The following is an 18135-nucleotide window of genomic DNA, read 5'->3' as shown; positions in this document are numbered from 1 at the left end:
GATCATGGTCAAAGCTTATAAGAAATTATCGACCTATGAAGAAGACTGATCAATCAAAGTGACAATAGTTCGAAAGAATGGTTTCTTCAAGAGAGGAAAAAAATGTGTAAGTCAAGTCTTGTAGCGATGCTAAAGATGACTTTGCCCAGAAGCATGAAATTGAGGAAAATTTGAGTACCAAACGGGGAATTGATTGGGTTCGTTGAGAAAAATAATATGAGAATTCTTCACCTACGACTTTTTAAAATAAATATACATATGTTATTTTTCAAAATGTTTTCTTCACCTACGACTTTTTTAGCCTGTTTGTGTAACATTGTTCTTTCTAAATTGAGCTATCAATTTCCAAAAGTCTTATGACGCCCTTCATTCACTCGTCAGATAGTAATTAATGTCTTAATTAGACTGGAAGTAGTTATCTTTAGTATAAAGCCATTCATATAGAAAAATGGCTCATAGAATTCCGCCAGATACTCACAATGTGTGGGCCTAAGGTTGTGATAAAAAATGTCAAAAAAATCCCCCACCCTCCTATTGTGTGTTGCCGTGGCATTTTTGTGAGGCACATTTCTATACACACGGCATTCTCCTTATCTTTATAGTTGCTTGGGCTGTTTCAATGAGCATAGGTAAAATCATAAGTTACTTATAACTCATATTTGGCTACGCTCTAAAAATAGAAAATAATGTTACTTTCAAAGTAATTTTTTTTGTCACTTCGCATATTTAGATAACATAGCCAAGTACAAATAACATACGTTTTTGTTGAAAAGTAGACCTTGACTAATTTCCAGATTCCCATGGAGTCGGATTTTTAAGAGAAAATTGCAGTGGGCTCCCAAACCTTTCAATTGTTGCAGATTATACACGAATCTTTTATTTTTACACTGAACCTTTCAGCGGCACAAACAACAGAAAGAATCCGTCTATTAATCAACCCAAAAAGTAAAACTTTGACTCAATTTGATAAATTAAGTGAAGGGTATACGATAATTTTACATTTTCTATAGTAAAACAATTAAAATAATTAAACCAAAAAAAATTACACGTTCATCTTCCTAGAAATTAAAAATGTTGCCCCCGGGCATAACTTAGTGGTGCAAAGGATAGGGGTGAGGTTATCTCACGCCTTGCTGGCAGCCACAATGTGAGGGTTCGATTCTTGAGACATAGAATTGGACTCCTTGTAGGCGCAGTATACAGAAAACTCTTGTTCCCTAACTTGATGGGGTAAATCCCACGATTTACTCTCCTGACAAAACTCTAGAGGTGGGACGGTGAGAACCCTCAAAGTTGGATTCAACCTTTAAAAATTAGGAATGTCAGTCACTTCCAACCACTGCCGCCAACCACACGATGCTGCACCGCCCACCACCACAATTGTCGCCAAGCTAAAGCCTGAGATGGAAGAAGCAGTATAATTACCCTTTTCCTTTGCAGCAACCCTCACTAAACTAACACCATCAAGCACTAATACCAAAACTTGCACACAATTATTAGTGTTGCAGAGTTAATTAACAGGAACACGAGAAACAGTGTCAAGTTTATGCAAACTGAGGCTAATTCCAATATGGACAGTTGGACACTCCACGAAAGGCCCCCTGGAGATGATTTGAGGCTCCATTTGTTGTCATTTCAGTAGTCCAGAAAAGATTGTTGCCCATATTAATAGTTACATAAATCAATATTTGAACAATAAAGAAAGACCGAAATCAATGGCTAGAGTCTGATTGACAATAACTATGGTGTTAATGGAATCCAATATTGATATGAGTAGATGTAGATACCAAATTGGCTCGTCAGTTCAACTCGCAAAAAGCCCAAGTTGGTCCGGCTCGAGGCCATTTACAGCTTGCCTTAGGCTCGATAAGGCCAAAAAAACCCATCTTAAAAAAGCTCGAGTCGAGCTCGAGCCGACTTGGCTCGTTGACACCCCTAAATGTAGAGATCAAATCGTGATAGAGGCATTTCATCATCTAGCAATGGATGCAAAAAAACGATGACAAGTCATAGAGATGGAAGCAATTACACACAAAACATTATGGACGGCAACAAGGTGAGTAGGAGGCAGATCGGTCATTTTCGTCTTCCGTCTTGTCCTATATTTGTTACATTGTCTTATCCTATACCCTATTAAAGCGGGATGCAAGGGTTCATGGCGAGGCAGGTCCTCGAACTCGTTTATTGCCCCATTTATTTTATTTTTTTATTTTTATATATTTAGTTGGTGAATATTACTACTTTCTTTCAACTTTTTTAAAAACAACTCATGCTATCTTTAAAAATGATGGTAAATTTTTTCTTTTTATTTGATAAAAAATCTTTATTTAAAATTAACTCTAAGTGAGATGGAGGCCATGGTTTTCGTACTCGTCCCGAACTCGCTTCGAGACATTGATCTCGTCTCGCTTACCTGATTTGGAGATAATCTCCATTCTATTCAGGATAGGGTTGCGGGTATTAGGTTGAATTGATTTTTTTGCCATCCTTAAAGACGTACACAAACTCTCAATTTTTTTTCTCTCTCTCTCTCCTCCCCTCCCTACGTGTGCTTATTCCTCCGAGTCCCGGGTTTTGTTTGTATTTCTCAATATTATGGCGAGAAGGGAACCAAAAGAATGGACAAAAATTGGGATCTGAAACGAACTCATTATAGAGAACACAGAAACATGACTTGGGGCTTGTAATTCTTTCCTTGACAAATCGTCTACCGAGCCACTGATGATTCCCGAAACAAATTCAGCAACATATAAATCGATAGAGACAAAAATCTATAGAGAGAAAGTACTCTCAGTAGATAGAGAGTTGCTTATAGAGAGATAAACCACTCCTCACTTCTATAAGGAAAAAGATGGGAGCACAGGGGCCTGCGAGAGAGGAGGTGGGGACGGGCACACCCTTTTTCTAAAATGCTTATGGGGCCCAGCCCCTACAGTGAGGGCCTGGCAGCCACTTGTGAACCGAGCTCCTGTACATGGAGCTTGGTCCCTTCTATAAATGGTTGCGATAGTGGCAACAGTGAGCGGTGCGACGTTATATGGATTGGTAGTGGTGGTTGACAGTGATTGGCTTTTCTGATTTTTGGTTTTGGGGCGTGGGGATGGGGGTTTGGAGAAAGATGAACAGTTCCTTTATTTTTATGCTTTTTGGTTTTTTTAATTATTTTATTATAAAATATAAATTCACTATTTTATGTCAAGTAAAGTCGAAGTTCTAATTTTTTTGGTTCACTAATGGATTAATGAATGAATTTTGTCCAATGTCCTCCAGCTGCAGTCGAATTGAAAGATTTGGGACTGTTGGTGCAAAATTAAAAAGTTTAGGTGTAGTCTATAACAAATTGAAAGGTTTGGAACGTCACTGTAATTTTTCCTTTTATAAAAGTTAAAAGGTAATTGAAATTTATAACAATTTTTCTTCCACTCCTTATTAGGAATAACAAAAAAAATCCATTAAATGTTCCTCGGGGCACAGCTCAATTGGTGGATCAATTAACATTTGTCTTGCTTCTAGCGGTTGGGTGGAGGTTCAAATTTTGGTGGGAACCTGCAGCCAGATTTATTTGGTATGAAGCAATCACTTTGGAGGAGGATTTCTTGTGCGCAGAAGTGTACAGACGGTGGGGGAACTTGTGATTCAGTTGAGGCATAACCCGCGATTTACTCTCTCCAAGGTTCTAGGGGCAAAGATCTTGGAAGTTCAAGATTTAGCCTAGTATAAGTTGTGATACCTAGATATTAAAAAAAAAATCCATTAAACTCAATACAAGTTGGGTCCCATCCCTTTCGGGACAAAAATTTCCCAAATTATCAGGATAGGGGACGTGGCAATGCCTATCTCCCAAAAGTGGGCATGGGTTGGGTTCCAAGACCATGGTCCCCGCTTGCAACCCATCCCATTTAAAATTCAAAAATTAAACCATGTGCCCAGGCCCATCCTAATTTCGGAATTTTTGTGGATTAAGTGGCTCAAAATTGTATAGGGATGTAACTAGATAGGACTAGGCTCAAGCTTTTCTAGCCCGAGCCGAGTCAAGTCAAAGCTCAATCGAAAAATTGAGGTTTCGGAGCTTTGGTTTGAACTTTAGGCTTGAGCCTTAACCGAGATGAACTGACTCAATTTTTAAAAGACAAGCAACCAATTGCTTGCCTGAAACAGCTGCATTTGCCTACAGGCAAATGCCTGCCAATAGTTGACTCTTAGAGCAAGCTACTTTCGAACCTACGACAAGGACCACATTTTGACCGGTCATGCCAGTCGGCCTATGCCTAGCCACACTTGTTAGCTCAGGTCGAGCCTCAGGTCGGGCCATCATCCAAAAAAGAGGCTCGACCCGAGCCACTAGTTGAGCTAGCTCGATATTTTTATGGGGTCGAGTCGACGAGTCAAATTGACATTCTTAATATTATAGTTTGTCTATGAATCAAAATGAAAAAGAATGTGAAAAAATGTGCTAAAAAGACGAACCTCCAAGAAATTGAGATCTTTAACAAGAAGAAGAATTAGATTATTTATCTGTGGTGATTTTAACATGGTGGGGTCGATGTTGGTGGCTTCTTAATCTAATGGAAAAACTCGATTATGTTATAAATGAAGAAAATACACAAAAGCGCACGACATAATGTAAAAGACGAGTCGCAATGTGGAGGCAAATGAATAATGAATCTAGAATTAGACATTTATATAACTTAAGCTTGCCTGCCCAGTTCTAAAATAACAAAATGTGCACATTTTGTAGGCTATTAAACTATATAGTAATATTACATGGATATCACCACTTATAAATTTAATTTACATACATATAATATAGGAAATATGGTTGGATCAAAATTTCTTCAACCAAATTAAGGACGTGTCTGGTAGCAATTTTTGCTATCCGTGAAATGCCTTTTTTGACCGTTTGATGAGGTAAGTGGGACCCGGGCTGCAATGCTTTAATTAATATGTCAGACATGCAGCTGAAATGTTTGACCATTTTTCGACAAAATGACATTTTTACCCTTATCATTTAATTCTTTTTTAATGATAGATGGGTATTTTCGATATTTCATTTTTAAAATTTTAAAAATTGCTGCCAACATGGGACGTACGTGCTATAAATAACGGGCAAAATTTTCATTACAATTTGGCGAGAAGCACTCCCAGACACGCCCTAAAAAAAAAAAAAACACTTCTTCCCTCTCTTCTTGACATCTCAAATATTTGTAAAAAAAATTTGTAACTTCTTATGTACAAGTGGCACGTTGTTTTGAACTATATTAGCACAAACAAGTTACAAGAGTATCTCATATTGATTTGATTATATGGAATTAAAATGCAAAACATACTAATATAATATCCTCGCCCCCTTAAGCGTCAATAGGGACGGGACAATGGGGAAAAAATTCAACAGGATGGAGGACGGGATTGGCTGCAATGACCTCGATCTGTCTCGTTGCCATTTCTACTCTTTATTTAGTACTATTAATGACTTCAAGCAACACTTTTTTCTTCTTATAGACTCTTTAAAATTGCACAAATAATATACTTTGAGTACTTAAAAAGATTCATAAACACAACCAAAACCAGTATTTAGAAATCTTTCAATTAAACCATTTATAGTAAATTATCTTATCTTAGATTTATTTGTGAATGTTTAGTAAGTCATTATAATCTGCGGATATTATAGAATATGTAAATAATAGGTTGGTATTATGAGTCATAAAAAGTACATTTAACTAAAATCACTTATTAACGTAATCATTGCATATTTAACTTCAGAAATAATAAAAGAGAGACACCTCACACTTTTGACAATCCTATGGACACCTCTCATGTTTCAAAAATATCACTAACATTTTATGCCTTTATATTTGAGTATATGTTATACCTTCTAACTCCTTTTGAGTCATACATCATCTAAAATGAGGTTGATAAACCTAAAATACCCTTGCAAAGAAAAAATAAAATTTTCTACGACAATTACGATTTAATTTGTTTATTGAGCTCGTTCAAACGCTTCAACTCGTTCAATGAAGAAGGTGAAGGCTAAGCAAATGGGAGAAGGCCATATCGTATTTATAAAATAAAATCTTAACTTCCATGTGATTGGTGTGACAACACTATTTCAACTTTCAATTGATAAATTTATATTTATAAAAACTCAAGTTTAATATCGAGAATCAATCAAAACATAAGTAAAATTAGATCAAACTGAACAATCTAATTTGGTTCAATAATTTTGATAATTTTTGCTCACTCTAAACTTTTAGGAACACATATTTATTTATAATTTAAATAGTGGATTAAATTCATCAATGACCACTCTAACTTTATATTTAGTGTCATCATGACCACTTAATTTGATTTTATTTCGCTATGGCCACTCAATTTTATATTTAGTGTCAACATGGCCATCAAATTTGATTTTATTTTACTATGACCTCCTAATTTCATATAACATTTCATCATGACCATCCAATTTTTTCACCGTTTTTACTAATTTAAGAATATGTAAATACTAACTTTGCATTATACATAAAAATAAAATTTAAAAAGCAAAAATAATTTTTTATTTTAAAATGTTTTTTAACTAGTTTTTGTTTTATTATTTTTTTAAATTTAATTTTTATATATAATAAAAAGTGAAAATAGTAAAAAGGAGTTGGGTGACCATAATGAAATAAAATAAAATTAAATGATTATAATAACCTTAAATATAAAGTTGGATTATCATCTATGGATTTAACCTTTAAACAGTTTATAAACGTATCCAAGCACACCTTGTGCTTGTGAAACTCGAGTCTCCATTTTTATTGCTTTTGCGCAATTGAGTTCAACACAACTTGGCCCATTGTGACAGAGACAGTACACACCTCAATATTATAAAAATAAAATAAAAAATGCGAAGCAGATTATTTTAATTCACAGCAGATTCACCATGACTGGTGGAGGAGTAGTTGAACCACTCATTTCCATCAGGCATGTTCAAAATGACATGAAAGATGAAGATATATCTCAATCATTTTGTGGTGAAGAAGATGAGATTGGCCCAATTAATGGAGTTAAGGATTTTGTTAGAGAATTCTCCACTGAATCAAAGAAGCTATGGTACGTTGCTGGTCCGTCAATTTTCACCTCCTTCTGCCAGTACGCCCTCATGGCCACCACTATGATGGTGGTCGGCCATATAGGAACCATTCAACTGGCTGCAGTTTCTGTGGAAAATTCTGTCATTGCAGCCATTCCTTATGGCGTATTGGTATGTATGTTTAGTTTTTCTTTCATTATTGTACGTGTCGTTGCTGATTCCGGCGACGGTGGGGGTGAATTGGTAGTTGTTAATCCTAAATGTGAGGTGGTACTCGTTTTATCTTTTCTAATTAGGGTTTATTTCAGCAATGGTCACTGATATTTATTTGTAAAATAGTCATCTGGCGTGAAGGTTCGGAACTTGAGTGAGGTAAGAAAATTACTTGAGTGACGGAAAATTTGGGTGACTGATACTTTCCCTTTTTACTTAATTCTCATTTTTCAGTATTGCTTTCTCTAACCCTCTATATTCTATATATTGGGAAAATTTGGGTGACTATACGTAAGAAAATGACTTTAGTGACTGCAATTATAACTTTAATTTTTCGGTATTACTGCCTCGAACTGAATTAAGAAAATTTCTTCAGTGACCGTTACTGCAATTGTCCTCCTTTTCTTAACTTTCATTTTTCGGCATTATTGAAGGACATCTAATGTAAGAAAATTACTTGAGTGACTATGAGCAATTATCCCTCTTTCCTTAACAATTTTTTTTTTTTTTATTTATTTATTTGGGTTTACCATCCACTCGTGCCTTGACACCTCAAACTCTAAACTATTCAAATCCCCTCAGACCGTCCACTGATGTATCTTTCTAGGAATCTTGCTGCTTGTAAATCAAGTTCACATAATGGATTACGTAATGTAACACGATGCCCTGTCATTTGCCAGTTTAAAATACAACCAATTTTTTCATTCAATCTTTCCCCTCCACATCATTTTCAATAACCGCTTATGTACCATTTTGATGTATAAGTAGCAAAATCCTTTTTCTAGTTGATGAAGGATGGAAATTGCTCGGGAATTTCATAGTTGGCCTTGACTCTATGTAAAGCAAGAAGGTTTTGGTAGTCAGAACTTTATCACAACTTGAATACACATCTCATTAGGGCATCTGATCTTCTTACAGAACTTTTAATAATCTGAAAAAGATGCTGAAAAACATCTCTCCTTAAATTAAGAAGGTTGCAATAGATTGACGCGAGCTAACTCTAAATTTCTAGAGAAGAAGGCTTACTTTAATGAATAATGTTATTCAATTTGGAGTCTAGATAATCATTTATCACATAGTGGGAATCATTGTCATGTTATCCAATATCTAAAAATGCATTCAAAGTTCATCGGATAATGTGACAGTGATAAGATGATCATCTAGAGTTGTAAGGCAGGGAGGGTGGTGATTGATTTATGCAACTGATTTTGACGCAGTTGGGCATGTCAAGTGCACTAGAAACGTTTTGCGGGCAAGCATTTGGAGCAAACCAATTAGAAATGCTTGGAATACACATGCAAAGATCATTGCTGATACTCAATATCATGGCAATTGCAATGGTTTCTCTCTTTGTATTTGCCACACCAATCTTGAAGCGTTTAGGCCAGACAGACGCTATTTCGGCTGCGGCCGGAAAATTCTCCCTCTGGATGATTCCCCAGCAGTTTGCTTATGCGATGATATTTCCGACGACAAAATTTTTACAGGCACAAAGCAAGGTCATGGCAATAGCTGTAATAACAGCAGCAGCACTTGGTTTACATTTATTCTTAAGCTGGTTGTTTATGCTGGAACTCCAGTGGGGCCTGGGGGGTGCAGCCGTGTCACTGGATGTGGCGTGGTGGGTCATTGCTATTGGTCAATTCTTGTATATCATTTCCGGGACCTGTGGAGAAGCTTGGTCTGGATTTTCGTGGAAGACCTTTGAAAATCTGTGGAAGTTTGTAAAGGTTTCTGTTGCCTCAGCTGTAATGATCTGGTAAGAAATTAAATTTATTGTTTACAAACTAAGCCTCATTTGAGTCAAAGTCAGTTTCATGAATCTTTTTTGTCATTTTCAATAAAATTAAGAGTTAATTACATGAATTATTCCGGTCCATCCATATAGTTCATTGTTAATGAGACATAAACTACATGTTATGTTAGTTTTGATCTATCATCATCCAAACTGCTAAAATCATGTCACTTTTGCAAAGATCTTTCAAGGCTGATGCAAAGCATGTTTCTACTTCTAGAATCGTTATTCACTTGATGTATCTTCAATCGACCTCACTTCCACTTGGTAGTACATATTTTCATTCTCATAATCATTTATTATAACATCTTAATTTATCTTTAGGCATCCCATCTCAGCATCTTCATTTCCGCTACTTTCGATCTTGTGGACATCTTATCCTTTATACATTTAGAACTAGTGTGTCTATCAACATAATGTCACATCACACAATTCCTACAATGCTTCTCCATTTTATCCCACCACTCTGATTCTATTAAATTACTGTTTTCTTCATCTAACTCATTTAATTGTATTTAATTTAACATGCAATGACTATCATATCATCAAGATTCTTGAGATCTTTCATATCCAAAAGTCCACAAATGAGATCCTAATAGGTAACTTATTTTTGCAATTTTGCAGTTCTGAGATATGGTATATTTCAGTTTTGACTCTGTTCGTTGGAAATTTAAAAAATGCAGAAGTATCTGTGGATACGTCGTCCATATGGTGAGTAACATTCTATTTGTCTACTTCGTTTCTCTAAATTTAAATGGCTAAAATCCGCAATACCACCAGTCACGCAATCTTTAAGAAGAAATAATATGGAAATTAACATTAAAAATGAAAAATAAAAAATAAAATCTATTCAAGACACTTATACAAGACATCCTGATTCCTAATTCAGCACAAGTAATAGTTAATTTTATGCACTAAACAACTAATCGACCATGTCATTAGTAGGGATGGGATGTTTACCTAATAGCAATTATAATGCCTTCAGCTGATCATTGGTTGGTGAACTGAACTTGTTTGGTTCTTCTCTCCATCGTCTTCTTCTTTATATAAATAAATACAGAACCTTTCAAAATAAGCTGAAAATGCAAGAAGAAAAGATAGTTACAGAATATATATTATGAACACTCTATTAAATAAAGTAGACTTTTGGGGAAAAAGTTAAAAGTAAGGTGATTTTCCATTTTGTCACACTACTTGGCTCTACTTGAAAAATTTCCTCATAGTCGGATTTCAATATAACATTGCATAATTTGCTTGCTACTGCAGTCTACCATCGCCTATTTCCCAAGTAAGATTCCCTCGACCTCATAAAGGGGGCTCAAATTTGATTCTGAATTACAATGCAACAAATTATCTAACCAATATTATAAACTCTCTAAGCCATTTCTTTATTTTTCTATGAGTGGACTGAAGATATTTTCTTATTTATGTTTTCACACACTAAGCTAATAATGATTTTATCCACAGGAAGGAATAGTTCTTTAACATTTCAACCCTATTTGATGATCATTCTACTGTCACCGTAAAAGTTTATAACTAAACTGTTCATGTGACTTCCATTGTGCTTTGACTTTGCAGTTCAAATATATTGGGTTGGATCTCCATGGCAGGTCTTGGATTCCATGTAGCCACAAGGTGTGTAAAATTAACACATTGTCGAATATCGTGCTCCAAAAATGAGCCATTAATCACCAATGCTAAATCACCTTCATATTTCCTATGTTAGATTACGCCAATTTGGGACAAGTAACATTTACCAAAGTACAGAAAGTTTTAAATCTCACCCAACTTAAATGTGTGTGCAGTGTGAGGGTGTCAAATGAACTCGGTTCGGGGCACCCGGGAAGGGTAAAATTCTCAGCAGTGGTGGCTGGGAGCACTTCTCTTCTTTTCGGTTTCTTCATTGCTCTTGTCCTAATGGTCACCTCGAAGCAGTACCCTACAATATTTTCAAACAGTTCGGAAGTTATCCACCTTGTAGAAGAGCTCACGCCATTGCTAGGGATATGCATAACCTTAACAAATTTCCAATATACTCTCACTGGTATTCATCAATTTTCGACTTCTTTCAATGCTTATATCAGTTCTGAACTTGAATTCTTTCATTTTTTTCATTTTATTATTATTATTATTTTTTATTTTTGGTTTCAGCAAAGCTTTTGTATTAATTATTAGTAATTGTAGGAGCCGCTATTGGGGCAGGGTGGCAAGTTCCAGTTGCCTGCATAAATGTTGCATGCTACTTCCTGCTAGGCATTCCTTTGGGAGTTTTAATGGGCTTCAAGTTCAAAATGGGCGTCAAGGTGACTAGTTCTACTCGTTACTTGCGTACTTTTGGGGTTACCATAACCAATCACGGCTTAACATATTATCTGATATCCTCTAAGAGTCGAGGCCCTAGTTTGTTAAAATCTGATGATAAAGAGTTCTGTTCTCCTGTACCAAATTCTTGTGTAGAATGGAAAAATTAGTCATATTAACCTGTATCTCCATTTTCGATTTGATATCCTTCAGGGGCTTTGGTGTGGAATGTTGCTAGGTTTATTCCTACAATGCAGCGTATTACTCTGTATGTTATGTGTCGCAAACTGGGACAAAGAGGTATGTGCTAAATAGTGATTATCATACGAGTAGAATCGCCCACATGTGAAAGAGCAAATTGCATGCAGGAGCCAGAGTTCTAGCACTTTGTAATCATTGTATAGTATCGATTTCTAAAGAAAGGTGCTTTGTTATGCACATTGCAGGCTTCTATGGCGAAAGAGAGATTAAAAGGATGGAGAGTGGAAATAGATGATGAAGGAACTAGTAATAGTAAAACTTCAAGCAGAAGTGTGAGAAAACTTTGAACCTTCCCATGGAAAGTATGTTTCTCAGCTTTTGACATAAGATTTACAGTGATGGACACTGGAAGTTCAAGTATTTAATAAGCATTGTAATTAATTTGACTCTTCTAAGCCAAACAGTAAAATTTGAGAACTTTGAACCTTCCGATGGAAAATATGTTTCTCGGCCTTTCACAAAATCAAGGAAAACATTTTCTTTAAAGGGATTAAGATTTTATTTTTCAAGCAATCCTCTCTCTCTCTCTCTCATCAATCCTCTTTTATATACCAACCAATAAAAAATGGAATAATATAATATTTTTTAAATTAAAAACTAAATCAATCAAACACATTTAATTCATAATTTTCATACAGATAAACTCTAGACAATTGAATTGCCTATAATTTATTTATTTTTTTTATGCAAATTTCATGCTCATGACCAAATGCATCCTTATTTCATTTTCATTGAAATCTTAAGCATGTTTTATGATCTATTTAATTTATAGATTACACAAAGAAATGGATAAAGAAAAAATTCTCTCTTAAAATATTACCCAAGATACTCACCCATTTGCAACTAACTTCCTAAAATCCAGCAATATTTATCCCAATAGATTTGATAGACTTTCTAACACTCCCCTGAAACTCAATATGGTGTTGTAGATATCAAATTAAGTTTGAAAATTAAATTGATCTGAACTAATCATAATCCTCAAGATTTAAATGGTGCTTTAAAATTGCATTTACATTTGTTAGATTATGGTTATCCGAATTCTTTTTGGCTCAATCTGAAAAGCTTGTGATGCAACATATATGGTGAAACTAAAATTATGATAAGAAAAAACAATGGGGGTTTGTGGTGGTAGCCATATCTTTTGTACTCATATTTGATATATTGAATTTTCTCTTCCATCCGTGAATTTCTTTTTTTTTTTTTTTTCCGATCTTGTGTTTCCACATAAATATTGTGTTCTTGTTCTTATTTCATATATATTGTCCATTCTCATTTTTGCATAGCATTGCAGACCAACTAAGCCAACTAATAACCAGAAGTAGTTGAGAAAGAAAATTATTATCCACTATGACCATCACCAAGACTTGAAGGACACATTCCTCAAGTAGAAAAAGTTGCACTCAAAAATCCATGGAATAACCCGGAATCCACTTAAAGATGGAGCCAGCAAGTGGCCTAATATCAAGAACACTGACAAACCGAGAGGCTAAGAAAATATGACGGAAAAGTAAAAGGATTTTCTTCCAAACAAACAAGGGGTGCCAACATCATAATCACCAACAATCTGTTCGTTAACATACGGATCTTGTGACTCGAACCCATAGTGGTTAGCCTACATATGGTTATCTACCATTTGGGCCGTCAAATTTATTTGGGTCCTCATACTCGTGTAGTACGACAAGGCGTAGAGTGTTATTTTCAGAAATTTGTTATTGAACAAATTCTGCCTAAATTGTTATTTCTGCCTGACGTAAGTGCTGCAAATCATGGGCTGTGGGGGCAGCTTCTATGATTTGGGTGGAAATTATGGAGCGTTTGTTTCACATTTTTGATTAAAATATATATATATATATATATATAGTCGTTATGGATTTCACACAAAAAATAAAAATTCAAATTTGATAATTTGATGTGATGGATATCGATCATATTTTTCATATTAATGGGGAAAAAATAGGAAACAAATAGGGTCTATATTGGTTACTTGGGCTATGTCATGTTATTTGTGGACGTGAAAATTACATAGAAGCTTACTTTTAAAGATCATATTTCATAAATTATGTGATAGGTTTATTTATACAAAAATCAGATAATAATATAATTTTTAAATATTAATAATAATTTTATAAAAATGATTTAGTCTATATTACCAGACCCAAACCTTGACCCTAAATCATTTTTCATTTCTCCTCTTTATCTATCCTCTCTGTCATCTCTTTCCTACCACTGTTGAGAAACCTACCATCAGTGCATAGCAGGCGATGACATACAGTAGCAGCACCATTGGAAGCCACGACAGCAACTTCGCACATTGAGGCGATGATAGTGCTGTCGTATGCGACGTTGCTGCAACAACTGCGCACAACACTATGCTCGTAATGCGATGCCTCGCGCATGACACACAATGGCAGCTTTTTCAGAATCGTCGAAATCGTCGCGACTACAGTGTTGTGCAGTGATTTGGGATGGGTTTTGTGGATGGTGTTCGCAGGTGGTGGTCATGGAGGTTGTGGTGGAGACGACAGTTTAGGAATTTTTTGGGGAGATGGTTATTGCAGTGTGGTGGTGGCGGATCTGCATTGTATGAATCATCGAAGTCATTGTGGTTGCGATGTTTGTGCAGTGATTTGGGATGATTTTTGTGGATAGTGTTTGCGGGTGGTGATCGTGGAAGTTGTGGTGGCAGCGACGGTTTGGGGATTTTTTTTAGTGGAAGTGGTGGTTGCGTGGTTGTGGCGGATCTGCGTTGTCGAAGTCGTTGAAGTCATCATGGTTGCGGTGGTTATACAGTGATTTGGGTGGTGGTGGCTGTGATAGTTTTTTGTAGTAGTGGAGGCGGTGGTGCTCGTGGTAGTGGTTACAGTAGATCTATCAGGGTGGTGGTGGATATGACGCGATGAGGTGGTGGTGTTTTTTGCGATGTGTTGATTTGTTTGAGGTGGTGGTAGTGGTTATAATTTTGGTGACGACGGTGGTGATGTTGTACTGTTGAAGGTAATGGTGAGATTGTGATTACAAGTGTTGATGACGGTCACAAATTAGTTGGTTGTGTAACAATGAAATTGGTTAATATGTGATCAATAAACAATATATGATCAATGAAAAATATAAATTGTGATAATAAAGTAATTTGTGATCTAAAAAAATTGTTAATTTATGATCGATAATTGGATAATTTGTAATTGTACAATAATTTGTGACTTATAATATTTGTGATTTGTAATCGATAATTAAATTGTGATTTATAAATGTTTTAGATTTGTGATGAATGAATAAATTGTGATAGTAACCTATAAAATTTTTTATTTGTAACCGTAAAATAATTTAAAACATGTAAAAAAATTTATTTGTAATCAAAAAATAATATGTGATGAACAAAATAATTAATTTGTGACCAACTTTTATAAATATGTGACCTTAATATATTTAATTAATTAATTAATTAAATCATAAATAAATTTTAATAAATATCTAATTTTTGAAATTTGAAACCTTTGTGCTTAATTTTGAAACGAGTGTTATTCTGTGTATTGTGGTTCTTAAAAGGTTAAACCCCAACCTTAAAGGTCCCCCACTACCCCTGCCCTGGAGCATCGTGAGGGAGGTAAATCGCAGGTTATGCCTCCAAGGGTACAGAGTAGAGGCTGCTTGTACACTTGCACTTACCCAAGAGCCAAATCCATATTTCAGGATTCGAACCCTTGACGCAGTAGCCTCAATCAAAGCTAGATTTCTCCACCCTCCCCTTTTACCACTGTGTATTGTGGTTCTTGTTAGCCTTCTACTAAATCGCAGGTTATGCTTCCAAGGGTATAGGGTGGAAGGCTGCTTGTACACTTGCACTTACCCAAGAGCCAAATCCATATTTCAGAATTCGAACCCTTGACGCAGTAGCCTCAATCAAAGCTAGATTTCTCCACCCTCCCCTTTTACCACTGTGTATTGTGGTTCTTGTTAGCCTTCTACTTTGGCAAAACTTTCATTCAATTGCTAGTTAGTTCTTGAACTTTTTCATTTGTACAAGTTAGCCCAAGCGTTCCAAATTTGCACGAGGTAGTCCTTGATATTTTAGAATCTTGCACATTAGTCCCTAATCTTTCTAAAAAGTTAAATTTGGTTCTTGAAATTTCAAATTAGAGCAAGCCCTTTTTGGTACCCTCCAAGGATTCCTGTGACTGCTATTATTGCTCATAGTTAAGGTCATTCGTTGCGATCATCAAACCAACAAAACAAAACAAAAAAAAAAAACACGCAATTACTAAACCCCATATGGGGTAGAAAAATAGAAATCTATCTGATGAACTCGTCCGACCTATTACACTAGCAGAAATAACATCTATCCACAGTAAATGAAGACCTCGACACTAAGAAACAGGTGTTACGCAAGTCACGTCAGCCAGAAACGCAGTCTTGTGCACCAGAACTGATGTGAAAATTATAGCAGAAAGAACATAATCGTGGTAGCAATAAAGATCCTAGGTTCGCAAGTTTTATATTGGGTTCGTACTTTTGTATTTTAAGGGTAAGCAATTCAGGAATAAATTTAAAATCCTAATTTAAAATGAGGTAGAGGGCAGAGGTTGTCCGAGCAAAAAAGAGGTCAAAGGTGATATTGGCCGGACAAGCTACATGAGGCTGCTCTCCAAAAAAGGGAAACAATTGCAAAGATTATCTACTGATCAAAAAGGAAAACAATAGTGTTATCTTCATTCAATCCCGAAGCTTGGTGCAACAGATTTACAGATTAGGCAGAAAAATTAGTATTCATCATATAGAGGTGAATTGTGATAGAAGTCCACCTGCTTTCTAGAGATCCAACATCTGCATCAAAGAAAAACAGTGCTTCTCTCTATATGCATCAGAATGCGAATTCTGCATAGAGAAGTTGAAGTGTCGAAAATGACAATTCAAACATCCACAGCCATTCACCAGAAATAGTTCCATTCCTGGTCGAAAGAGCATGGAAGCAGAACACATTCTTGGAGCTAATTTGTGGGAAAGATGAGTTTTTTCAACAACAATAAGGCCCCGTTTGATAGGGAATATTTTCCATTTCTCCATCTTTTTGTTGTTTGATTGGAAAAGTTTTCCATGGAGTGGAAAACCAATTCCCATGGTTTTTGTTGGGAATTGGCTTTTCCTATACATACATACATACATACATATATGTATAATCTTTTCTTTTTTCTTTTTTTTTTTTTGAAACAAATTATAAGGACAATTGTAAAAAAATTTATCAATTTAATTGACAATTTTCATGAAAAACAAAGTCAAATGAACACCAAAAGATCTAAAATTTCAACATTTTTCAAGTGATACCAATCAATCACATTTATTTGACAATTCCTAATAAAACAAGTTCTAAGCAATTCAATTCCGAGAAATTCGTTTTCTTTCCACCCAAATTCTATTCGTGCAATCAAACGGAACCTTTTGGCAAAAGGATTGCGACACCAAATCACACTGTGAAAGAAAGTACATTCTGTAGAGAACCCTGAATGTTTCATTTAAGGATCATTGCATCCACTACTACCATCCTTCAAAAATTGGGTTTGACAACGAAATTAAATTATTAGCATCAACATTTTTCATGGTGTATATTGACATATTCAGCACTGAAATTAGCCATATAGATAATATCTTCAACAAAAATAATCTGCTGAAAAAAGCCTGATAGAAGATAGCAATATCAAAGCAACTCCAATAATCATTACCAATTGAACTCCAAAATGCAACAATATCCATTATAAAATCCAGATCCAAAATTCTGAAGCAACTCAAAATATATAATAAAAAAAAGGAAATACCACAAACCTAAGCAGTGAGTAAAACAGCCCCACCGGCCTCCTTAATTTTCTTCTCAGCAATTTTAGACACGAGCTTAGCCTTAACAACCACCGGTTGATTTTCTGGCAGAACTCCCTTGCCCAAAACCTTGAAGTGCCCGAACTGCGTAACATCAATCACGGGCACTTTTTCCTTTGATGCAGCATCTTTGGCTTCCTTGGGTACCATGGACCAGAGCTTGTCGATGTTGACAATTGGGCAATGGAACTTGTTGCGGAGCTTGTGAAAGTAGCGCATCCCGACTTTACCGAAATAACCCGGATGGTACTTGTCGAAGAGGATACGGTGGTGGTGCATACCTCCGGCATTTCCACGGCCACTGGGGTGCTTCCGGTGCTTTCCGATTCGGCCGTGGCCGGCGCTGACGTGCCCGCGCTTCTTCCTGTTCTTCCTGAAACGGGTCGTCATTGAGGCGGCTGAGATGCAGAAATGAGGCTTCAATGCTATATCTTATAGGGTTAAGGCGGAATACGAAATTACAAATATGTCCTCATGTTTTTGCGATGTTCGAGGGTATCTGTGGAAGTTTGCAGAATAGACTTGTTCCTTTAGGGTTAACAGATTTACCAAAATAGCACTAATTAAAATTGATTTCTTTATATTATGTAATTTTTTGTTTTTGAAATTTTTGAGGAATAATCAAACTCTA

General features: G+C 35.7%; 2 protein-coding genes across 2 annotated transcripts; one reads left to right on the top strand and one right to left on the bottom strand.

Annotated features, from left to right (window-relative positions):
- The first annotated feature begins 6816 nt into the window (after nt 1-6816).
- On the top strand, nt 6817-12068 carry LOC111382411 (protein DETOXIFICATION 29-like). The gene is made up of 8 exons (XM_023006382.1): nt 6817-7240; nt 8500-9041; nt 9702-9788; nt 10656-10712; nt 10883-11121; nt 11262-11380; nt 11592-11678; nt 11825-12068. Exons 1-8 carry the CDS (start codon nt 6920-6922, stop codon nt 11924-11926), a joined length of 1554 nt encoding a protein of 517 aa, XP_022862150.1. The 5' UTR covers nt 6817-6919; the 3' UTR covers nt 11927-12068.
- Nucleotides 12069-17326: 5258 nt separating this feature from the next.
- On the bottom strand, nt 17327-17925 carry LOC111382412 (60S ribosomal protein L27a-3-like). The gene has a single exon (XM_023006383.1). The coding sequence runs from the start codon at nt 17892-17894 to the stop codon at nt 17454-17456; it is 441 nt and encodes a 146-aa protein (XP_022862151.1). The 5' UTR covers nt 17895-17925; the 3' UTR covers nt 17327-17453.
- Nucleotides 17926-18135: the final 210 nt, after the last annotated feature.

The sequence above is a fragment of the Olea europaea genome, unplaced genomic scaffold (genome assembly GCF_002742605.1).
Source record: "Olea europaea var. sylvestris unplaced genomic scaffold, O_europaea_v1 scaffold2492, whole genome shotgun sequence".
NCBI classification, from domain to species: Eukaryota; Viridiplantae; Streptophyta; class Magnoliopsida; order Lamiales; family Oleaceae; genus Olea; species Olea europaea.
Note: the sequence above shows the minus strand (reverse complement) of the source record. Positions and strands in the feature narration are given on the sequence as shown.